The sequence below is a fragment of the Urocampus carinirostris genome, chromosome 16 (assembly GCF_059441175.1).
Source record: "Urocampus carinirostris isolate Australia breed hairy pipefish chromosome 16, RoL_Ucar_1.0, whole genome shotgun sequence".
NCBI classification, from domain to species: domain Eukaryota; kingdom Metazoa; phylum Chordata; class Actinopteri; order Syngnathiformes; family Syngnathidae; genus Urocampus; species Urocampus carinirostris.
The window spans coordinates 10,615,439-10,625,579 of NC_142364.1; the positions used below are offsets into that span (position 1 = coordinate 10,615,439).

A 10,141-nucleotide genomic window follows, 5' to 3' on the forward strand; every position below is an offset into this window, starting at 1 on the left:
GCTGGCAACACCACCGCTTTTGTCATGAACCAGAACAGGATCAGGACCCAAACGCGTGATGTTCTCACACAAGCCTTTTATTTTACGGGAAATGGGGAGTCATGCACGTTAGGCAGCAGTCTGGCGGGGAAAGACAGGAAGACAGAGACCGACGAGATCGATTCCAATTGCCCGCGCAGATATTGGACAGATGGGGTCGATACCGGACAGGACGGGAAGACAAGATTGATAATGAAACAAGATATCGAAATAAACAGGACAGACAAGATGGGAACGAAAACTGGAGAAATAATAAAAAGGATAAAAATAGACGGAACAAAACTGGAAACCGATATTTAACAGAACAAAATAAACGTGAACAATACCGGACAGGAAAACAGGGCCGAGTCAGAACCCACGTCTTGTGGGGCAGAGGTTCTTTGACGGACTGACAAAGGAAAAATGAGAACACTGACTTTAAAAAGACGGAAAGACAATCTGTCAATGAGCCACACGGGCGAGTCCAATTGGATGCCATGACAACCGTGACAGCTTTACGCTTTAGACTACCGCTTTTTCAAATTTATACCCCAAAAAAATCAGGACTCGAGACGAGTATTTTAGTCTACGGCTGCTTTATTTTGAAGTCTTGGTACGTGAATAAACCACTCCAATAGTCACATTAGATTTCCATTTTTAGGAAAGTTTGCCACTTCTGGCAAACTTGTTTTTTGTAATATTCTGCAGAAATCTTGCGTTTTGGCATGAAAATAGAGTGTTTTTTAATGTCAAAAGGTGGGAATGTATGCATCCTATGTCACGGACCAGGAACGGAAACGGGACCCAATTGCATTCGTTTTACTCAGCTTTATTTAGAAAGAGGAAAGGGCTTGCACCCACGATCCGATGATCGTCGATCACGGGTAGCAGATCGCTGGGAACGTGGAAGTGGCCCTTCCGTGTCGATCGAAGGCAATGTCGAGAGCGAGAAAAAACAGCTCAATGGCCGGGACGGAGGAGCAAAAACGTAAACAGGTTCAGAAAAGAGGTCGGCAACGGGAATCAGACAGAAAACAGGGCAGGATAGAGTCAGGAGTCAAAAAAGCTTGCCTTGCGTGTAGCGAAGGTTCGCAGACGATCCGACAAATGTTGACAGAAAGGCGGGGGTTTAAAAAGAGGTCATTAACCAATCAGGCTGTTGGCGCCAATGGAGCAGACTCAGGTGCCCCGCATCAGTAATCATGACATCCTATGGAATCTCCTTTGCAGGTGTCCAATATATTACACATAAATAGTACTTACTAAATACGATTATGTTATTTGATAGTTTTTTCAGGCGTACTGGGGCTTAGAGCTGATCACCATAGGTGTCTTTACCCTGTTACATGATCCCCACTTGAGAACAGATTCATGTCATATTTACTGTAGTAGGAAACTTGAAAGCAAGAACTTGGTATATATGAGCTCAAGATACATAATGGTTAGGCCTAGCATCGGAGGAGAAGTCCGGCAAAGTTCCTAGCTTAGTCCCTTGACGTCGGGTCCAATTCTCACTTGAGGCTGTGCTGGCTCTCGTGATGCCGCCGAAGGTCCACTTTGCGCTGGAAGCCTTTGGCGCAAAGATCACAGCCGAAGGGTTTGAATCCCGTGTGCTTCCTGCTGTGCGTGATCAGGTTGGAGCTTTGGCTAAAAGCCTTCCCGCAAACCTGGCACTTGTGCGGTTTCTCCCCTGTCGGTGGAATTGACATAAGGTGAGGGTTCAAAAAGGACTTCGGGTAGGGATGAAAAACTGTCTACCTGTGTGTATGTAAGTGTGCTTCTTCATGTCGGACTTCTGGTGGAAGCGCTTGCCGCAGAACTGGCATGGGTACGGTCTGGTGTCCGAGTGGATGAGGAGATGCGTGGACAGCGTGGACGAGCGTTTGAAGGACTTGCCGCACATCTTGCACTCAAAACTTTTTTCCTGTGCATGAAAAAACCTCTCCTTAACGTGTTTAATGTTAGTATGACCCGCATGTGTTTGATATGGATGCTAGCCACATGCTAATGAGTTAGGCGAATGCTTCCACAATTACAGTCCGCGCAGAAAAAAGCCAACATTCGTCTGCAGTGTGCTTTAAATGCGGTATTTGAAAGTGGGTGTTCTTGGCTGGCTTCTTACATTGAACGCATGAGACGGAGCGAAATAGAAACAAACAGACAGACAGAGATGATCTATCAATCTATCCGAGGGAGAGACAAAGAGAGGCACGGGGAAAGAGATGGAGAAAGACAAGAAAAGAGAGAGAGACTGAAAGAGAGACTGAAAGAGACAAAGTGAAAGAGACTGTATAGATGAATAGACACAGACACATAGAGAAAAAATGGAGACATATATACATAGATAGAGACAGTGAGAAAAACAGAGAGACACAGAGAAACAGGGACATTCATGAGGAAAAAGACAGGAAGAGAGTCAGAACAAGAGAAACACACAAAGACAGAGAGAGAGGAACAATGAGAGAAAGAAAATACAGAGAGAGAATGACAGAAAGAGACAGAGGAAGAGAGAGGGAGAGAGAGAGAGATAAAAAGAGTGATACAAAGACCATAGACAGAGAGGCACAGGTAGAGTGAAAGACGGAGAGAGAGAGAGGGGGTGGGGGAGAATACAGAAAGACACAGACAGAGATAAATACACAGAGAGGAAGTAATAGAAACATAGAGTGAGAGAGAGATTAATATGAGAGAGAGAGAAAGCGGGAGAGAGAAAGAGACATACAGAGGCCATAGACAGAGAGGCATAGGCAGAGAGAAATACACATAGAGAGGGAAATAGAGAGAGAGAGAGAAGAGAGAGAGAAAGAGAGAGAGGATACAGAGAGACACAGACGTAAATATATACACAGAGAGGAAGACAGAGAAACATAGAGTGAGTGAGAGAGAGAGAGAGTGAGAGAGAGAGAGAGTGAGAGAGAGAGAGATACAGAGACCGTAGACAGACAGGCACAGGCAGAGATGAATACACAGAGAGGAAGAGATAGAAACATAGAGAGAGAGAGAGAAAGCGAGAGAGAAAGCAAGAGAGAGAGAGAGAGAGAGAGAGAGAGAGAGAGAGAGATTAATACAGAGAGAGAGAAATAGATTAATACAGAGCAAGAGAGAAAGACGGAGAGAAAGAGAGAGAGAGAGAGAAAGAGACATACATAGATCATAGACAGAAAGGCATAGGCAGAGAGAAAAACACAAAGAGAAGGAGAGAGAATACAGAGAGACACAGACAGAGGTTCATACACAGGAAGACAGAGAAACAGAGAGAGAGAGTGAGAGGGAGAGAGATACAGAGACCGTAGACAGACAGGCACAGGCAGAGATAAATACACAGAGAGGAAGAGATAGAAACATAGAGAGAGAGAGAAAGCGAGAGAGAGAGAGAGAGAGAGAGAGAGAGAGTGAGAAAGGTTAATACAGAGAAATAGATAATTACAGAGCGAGAGAGAAAGACGGAGAGAGAGAGAGAGAGAAAGAGACATACAGAGATCGTAGACAGAAAGGCATAGGCAGAGAGAAAAACACAGAGAGAAGGAGAGAGAGAATACAGAGACACAGACAGAGGTAAATACACAGGAAGACAGAGAAACAGATAGAGAGAGAGAGAGAGAGAGAGAGAGAGAGAGAGAGAGAGAAAGAGCAATCATATGAACATCTGACCAGTTTAGTTTTTCCACTCACATACTGTATTTGATTTAATAAATTCATTCAAGTTCCCTATAATTATTAAATACTTATTACTGATTTATTTGTTTTCTCAATAATTCTTGATGCAATTATTTTTCATATTTAAATCCTACTTTGCGTAGAATTGTTTTAAAAAGATTTTTGTGAATAGTGTGAAGCTTTCATTTTGAGAAAAACCCGATGAATTAAATTGTGTTTCAAACCTCTGCTGTAACAAAATATCATTTGTAGGTAGAAAGTAATAAGTCATCAATTTGATTCCTTTTATGGACTGACATTTTTGACCTGATGGTTTTTGGTGCCAAGGGTGCCTAGATCCCGGTTTGAGGACCATCCAGAAGTTGAGTTTCTCCTACCTGGGAATGGACGTTCATGTGCTGTTCCAGACTGACGGCATGCCCGAAGCTTTTCCGGCATATGCTGCACCCGAAGGGCCTGGTCCCGCTGTGGGAGCGCCGGACGTGGACCTCCAGGCCGTGCGGTGTAGAAAACACCTACGGCGCAGTCGGGGGCGGGTAAGGCTCACAATCCAGTCGGGTACTGGGGTCCCCCCGGTTTTACGTACCTTATCGCAGGTGATGCAGTGATAGGTGTTGGAGCCAATGGAGTAGTGCGTGGTGCAGTCCAACGGTTGCGACGGCATCGGCGGCGGGCTACGGCTAATGTGAGCATTGTACAAAGTGGCGGCACGTGCTAGCACGGCCGGACCGAAACCCAACGGGTACGGAGCAGGAACCTGCTCCCAAGGATAGGCTGGTTTGTAGTAGGATGGGAATTCTGACATTTGGCCATCTGAGGAACAGAGAAAAACATAAGAACATTAACAAAAGAGGATGGTGCCGGGATCTGGTATGCTACCTTCTTCCAGAGGGTGCCAACTGGGGGGACTGGCTTAACTGCGCACGACTGTCTGCGACGACCTTTTGATCCCTCCACCCTCATGTTTAGAACTGTTGTTTTTTTTGTTTGTTCTGAAGCCCTTTAGGAGGGTACAATATCTGGATCTGGTATGCTAACTTCCCCAACAGGCCAACAGGGGAGGAGTAGTGTGATCCCTTTTGCCCTCATGAAATGAAATGAAATGATTTGCATTTATATAGCGCTTTTCAAGTCAACGACTTCCCAAAGCGCTTTACAATGCGCTCCATATTTCCAAATAGCGGCCTTGTATTGCAGCCATGTAAGATGCTAACCTGCTTATTGGGGGTATTAGGGGTTCAGTGTCTTACCCAAGGACACTTCGACATGGGATTCGAACTGGGATCCCTTGATCCCAAGACGAGCGCACTACCTCCTGAGCAACTGCCGCCAGTCCATGCTTAGGACTGTTGTTTTTTTGTATTATTTGGGGGTTTTGGGGCCATCTGACTCTTGAGGGGGGAGGGGCATGGGTGTAACCATCCTCAATCACCCCCAAATATCCAGGGTTGGGTAGGGTTACTTTAACTTGATTACTTTCAATTACTTTTGGATTACTCCAATATGAAATATGCTAATAAAAGACAAACTATATGAAAATATGAATAAAATGATGACTCACAACATGTGGTAAGCTTTTTATCCTGGCTTTGATCTCTTTGATATCCGGCAAAACATAAAATGCCACAGAAACAAAATGAAAATAAATCCAAACAGCTTGCCAACATCATTTTTGCCGTTCCATGTATTCCGTTACTCCCCAAGCCTGCACAAAATGTAGTCATTTTATTCATATTTAGTTTCTTTTGTCTTTTATTAGTATATTTGGTATTGGAGTAATCCCAAAGTAATTGAAACTAATCAAGTTAAAGTAACCCTACCCAACCCTGCAAATATCATAGCATCTTAAAAACTCTCCTTTCCTTAAAAAAGGACAGAATAAGCTTAAACATGATGAAAAACACCAGATAAAAATGAAAAAAAGTAGAAAAAAACCATATGTGAAGAACGCAGTGTCGGAAATACTCAACTGCCTCGAAATGGTTAAGTCCATTTGATTCCTAACACCGCTCCTCTTTTTATCGGCTAATGTCACTTGCGGCATAGCGGCAAAGTCTGTGGAGGCACCAGTGTATTACGGTGAGAGTATGTTATACACAACTATTTTATAACCCAATACCATGACTTTGTTATCCTCAACAGATATCAGTCCTCATTTTAGCTGTTTGAATCATAAGCAAGTTTGATCAGCCAACTCCAGGTGTTCAGCACCCCCAAAACTCTGATTCTAAAATCTCGGAGGGGCCTAATGTGAGGATCTGACAAGCTACCTTCACCCAGAGGGCGCCAACTGGGGAGGAGTGGTGGAACTGCATACAACTGTCTGTAACAGCCTTCATAATCCATTACGTCAAGATTCTTAAGACTGTTGTAATTTGTTTTTCTTTTGAGGCCGTCTGACATCCAGGGAAAGGGGGTCACCGTAACATTCTCCCGAGGGTGCCAACAAGAGGGAGTGGCATTACTGCGCACACCTGTGTACTCCATGATCCATTCTGCCCTTATCCTTGGAACTGTATTTTTTTATGACTATCTGGCCCTTACAATGGTTGGGGGTGTAGGTCAGGATCTGGAACCCCACCATCCTCCATAAGGCACCAACTGGGGGGGAGTTTTTAAACCATGCTGAACTGTCCGACATTGGGCGCTTACCTGTGGCGTAGTAAGGCTTGGTGGGAGTCCTGGGGGGGCTGGCACCCTCCACCTGCACGGGTAGAGGACTTTGAATGGCCTCCTCCTCTTCTTCGAAGGACCGGTTCTCTGTTTGGTACTCCAGGTTCTCCGACTGAGGCCCGTCAGAGGAGGCTGTGCTCCCGGGCGAAGCATCTTAACATCCCCCAAAAAGTCGCAAAGTTAACTGGGATTATTCACATCAAAGCAGATAATTCCCTATTTTCCTTGTACAGGAGACCCCCGGGACACGACATGAATTGGTTTTAAGGTGGGGAAATTGCCATATAGCGGGGGATAGAAACCTATGCTCATTAGTTCAAACTCCCACAGTGCTTTCATTCTATTTCGGCATCTCGATTATCTCAAAATTTGTTTCCACGGTTACCAAGACTTTACTTCTTCCTTTAGCATCACTCCTTGGGACCCATCGCTGATAATTACAGTAAAAAAATCACTCACTTGCCCAGTCTTTAAAAAACACAAGAGATTAGGGGGGCGGCAGTAGCTCAGGAGGTAGAGCGCTCGTCTTGGGATCAAGGGATCCCAGTTCGAATCCCGTTTGAATCATCCCGGTTACATGTCGAAGTGTCCTTGGGTAAGACACTGAACTCCTAATACCCTTACATGGCTGCAAGACCGCTATTGGGAAATGTGGAGCACATTGTAAAGCGCTTTGGGAAGTAATTGACTTGAAAAGCGCTATACAGTATAAATGCAGATCATTTCATTCATTTCATTATGAACCAAACGAAGAGAAAGGCATTGTAGGAGGTAATTCAGACAATATCATACGAGCCCATTCATAATGCCCGCAAACTGATAGCTAACCAGAATTTTTGATGACGATAACCAATAGGAAAAAAGACATCTAGAGACAAAACTCATCATATGCTAAATAATTTGTTGTTGATATGAAATAGGAGATAAATGTTGTAAAAAGGGCCTTAAAAACATTTTATTCCACATCATGAAGTAAAAACCTCATAAGGCGGGGTCGCCGTATCCCGGGGTGCACTGTATGTGCTAGTCATTTTCTTCTTACCAGTCTGGTCTTCATACAATCTATGTACATTAAACGACGTGCTGCGTTTGTTTTTCACCAGGAATGAGCGAGGCATGACCAGATCTATAAGAACAAAGAGAAAAAACAATATTTTTATTTATCTCATCTCATCTCATCTCATTAGCTACACCGCTTATCCTCAGTAGGGTCGCGGGGGTGCTGGAGCCCATCCCAACAATCATCGGGCAGTGGGCAGGGGACACTTAAAACCCTTGAGTGAAAAATAACCCAAAATCTGGGTTGAAAATGGACCTAAAGTCCTGTATTTTGCTAAAAATACACCCACACCACTACCCAAAAAAGGCTGATTTTAATTAACCATAAAGAACCCAAAGTGCCGCTAGTGCAGTGGTTCTCAAATAGTGGGGCGGGGCCCTCTGGGGAGGCTCCGTGAAAGGCGGCGTGGGGGCGTTTGACCTTAGGAAACGTTTTGGTTTTGAACTTTCCAAAGAATCAAGTGCAATTGCACCTCCACTACACTAGGGAGCAGTGGCACTCTCATTGGTAGTGTTTTGTTGATATTTAACCTCCATGCTGTGAATATAGCACAAAGTATAAGCATTGTGTATGAAGTGTAAATACTAAATGGAGAGGACCCTTAAGGGAAAAAATTAATTACCCGGATAAGGAGAAACACTTCCTGCTGGGGCGCGAGAGGATTTCTTCTTCTGAGGGGTGGCATGACAGAAAATAGTTGGGAAGCGAGTGTAACAAACACTTTAAACTCTACAGTCTCTTTGTTATAATAATAATAATAATAATTATAATAATAATAATTTCCTTTGTATTGTCATTCTTTGTAACAATGTACACAGAACGAAATGTCGATACACCTGACCCGTTGTAGCGAGCCGATGCAGCCGCAGCCAACAGAGGGCGCCGCCATTATACCAATTAGGTATGACTCGGCCGAGGCGCGAACCAGCGACCTCCCAGTCTCAAAGCGGGCACACTACCATCTAGGCTACTGAGCTAAAACATTTGTGATTTTTTGGGGGGAGAAAATGTGTCAAATTGAGACAAGAATTGACCAGCCCTTATTTTTGACCCGCTCCAGCATTGGTGTGCAAACTAAGGCTTGCGGACCATATGTGGCCTTTCAGGCTTTTTTATCTGGACCGCCGAAGGTTGAAAATATGATAATTATATTCATAAAAGGATAACAGAAAAAGAGTACCATTATTTTTTTTTATTTGGTGGCACTTTCTTCCCCGTCTCCCCAACATTCAAATCACTGGTTATGTTTTTATTTTTCTTTCCTTTTTTTTTTTTTTTGCTCAGATTCGAGAGATTTTAAAAAAATCTTTAGTATTTGTTCCTTTCGGTCCGGCAGTTTTAACTTTTTTTTTTTAACTTCATCAAAAAGTTTTACCCCTGCTTATTATTATTATAACATCATGAAAATGTCAGATTTCTTGCATTTATAGGGACAGTGTGTAACATTTGATCACTCAATGTTGCTGTTTTGTGTAGGGCAACTGAAAACGAGAAGGAAGAAAACAAACAACAAAGACTCAAAGTGACCAAAAAGCATCTTATTTTTCAGTCTTTGTTGATGTTTTTGGTGTTTGCAGCAAGATGGCCAATAATTATGTCAGACCCTTCGAGGTGAGTCTCAAGTTATGTAAAATAAATACAAATTTCTCAAACTATGAGTATTTTTTGCAGGTTAATACAATAGTTCATGTTTTTTTCTTATTATTCAAATCCAATGTTTTTTTTAATGAAGTTTTTCTTTGGGTGCTAAATTATATACAGGGTTGGGTAGGGTTACTTTAACTGGATTACTCTCAATTACTTTTGGATTACTCCAATACCAAATATGCTAATAAAAGAAACTAAATATGAATAAAATTATGACTCACAACAAGTGGTAAGCGTTCTCTCCTGGCTTTGATCTCTTTGATCTCCGGCAAAACTAACATAAAATGCCACAGAAACAAAATGAAAATAAATCCAAACATCTTGCCAACATCATTTTTGCCCTTCCATGTATTCCGTTACTCCCCAAGCCTGCACAACATTTAGTAATTTTATTCATATTTAGTTTCTTTTGTCTTTTATTAGCATATTTGGTATTGGAGTCATCCAAAAGTAATCGAAAGTAATCAAGTTAAAGTAACCCTACCCAACCCTGATTATATAATAAGTCCCTTTAAAGGTACAGCATGTTTAAGAGCAGGGAAATCTACACAGTAGGCAAAAAAATGGACTGTTAAATAAAAAATTAATTTCTGAATATGGTCATAATGAAATAATTGGAGAAAGATGACAAAATTTTGGGGCGGCAGTAGCTCAGGAGGTAGAGCGATCGTTTTAGGATTAAGGGATCCCAGTTCGAATCCCGGCTTGTCCGTGTTACATGTCGAAGTGTCCTTGGGTAAGACATTGAACCCCCAATTACCCCCAATAAGCAGGTTAGCGCCTTACATGGCTGCACAGATCACGGCCGCTGTGAAGCACATTGTAAAGCGCTTTGGGAAGTCACTGACTTGAAAAGCGCTATATAAATGCAGATCATTTCATTTCATTTCATTTCATTTCATTTCAATTTAAAACGCTGACAAGCCAAAATAACAAAAAAGCTTCAATTTCTCTTTCAGCAGCCACTCACCTTGTAAAAAAAAACAATCTAAAAAATTAAAATCAGCAATCTTTTGAGCTTGAGCTGAGCTTGTAAAATCCGTTTACTTCAAGTCCCAAAAGCAAACCAGCGTCAAAGCATGACAC

General features: G+C 42.7%; 1 protein-coding gene across 1 annotated transcript; it reads right to left on the reverse strand.

Annotated features, from left to right (window-relative positions):
- Nucleotides 1-826: 826 nt before the first annotated feature.
- gfi1b (growth factor independent 1B transcription repressor) lies at nt 827-10,141 on the reverse strand. The gene is made up of 7 exons (XM_088356215.1): nt 10,026-10,141; nt 7,391-7,474; nt 6,328-6,501; nt 4,262-4,488; nt 4,053-4,190; nt 1,777-1,942; nt 827-1,708 (listed from the first exon to the last, which is right to left on the reverse strand). Exons 2-7 carry the CDS (start codon nt 7,464-7,466, stop codon nt 1,530-1,532), a joined length of 960 nt encoding a protein of 319 aa, XP_088212341.1. The 5' UTR covers nt 7,467-7,474; nt 10,026-10,141; the 3' UTR covers nt 827-1,529.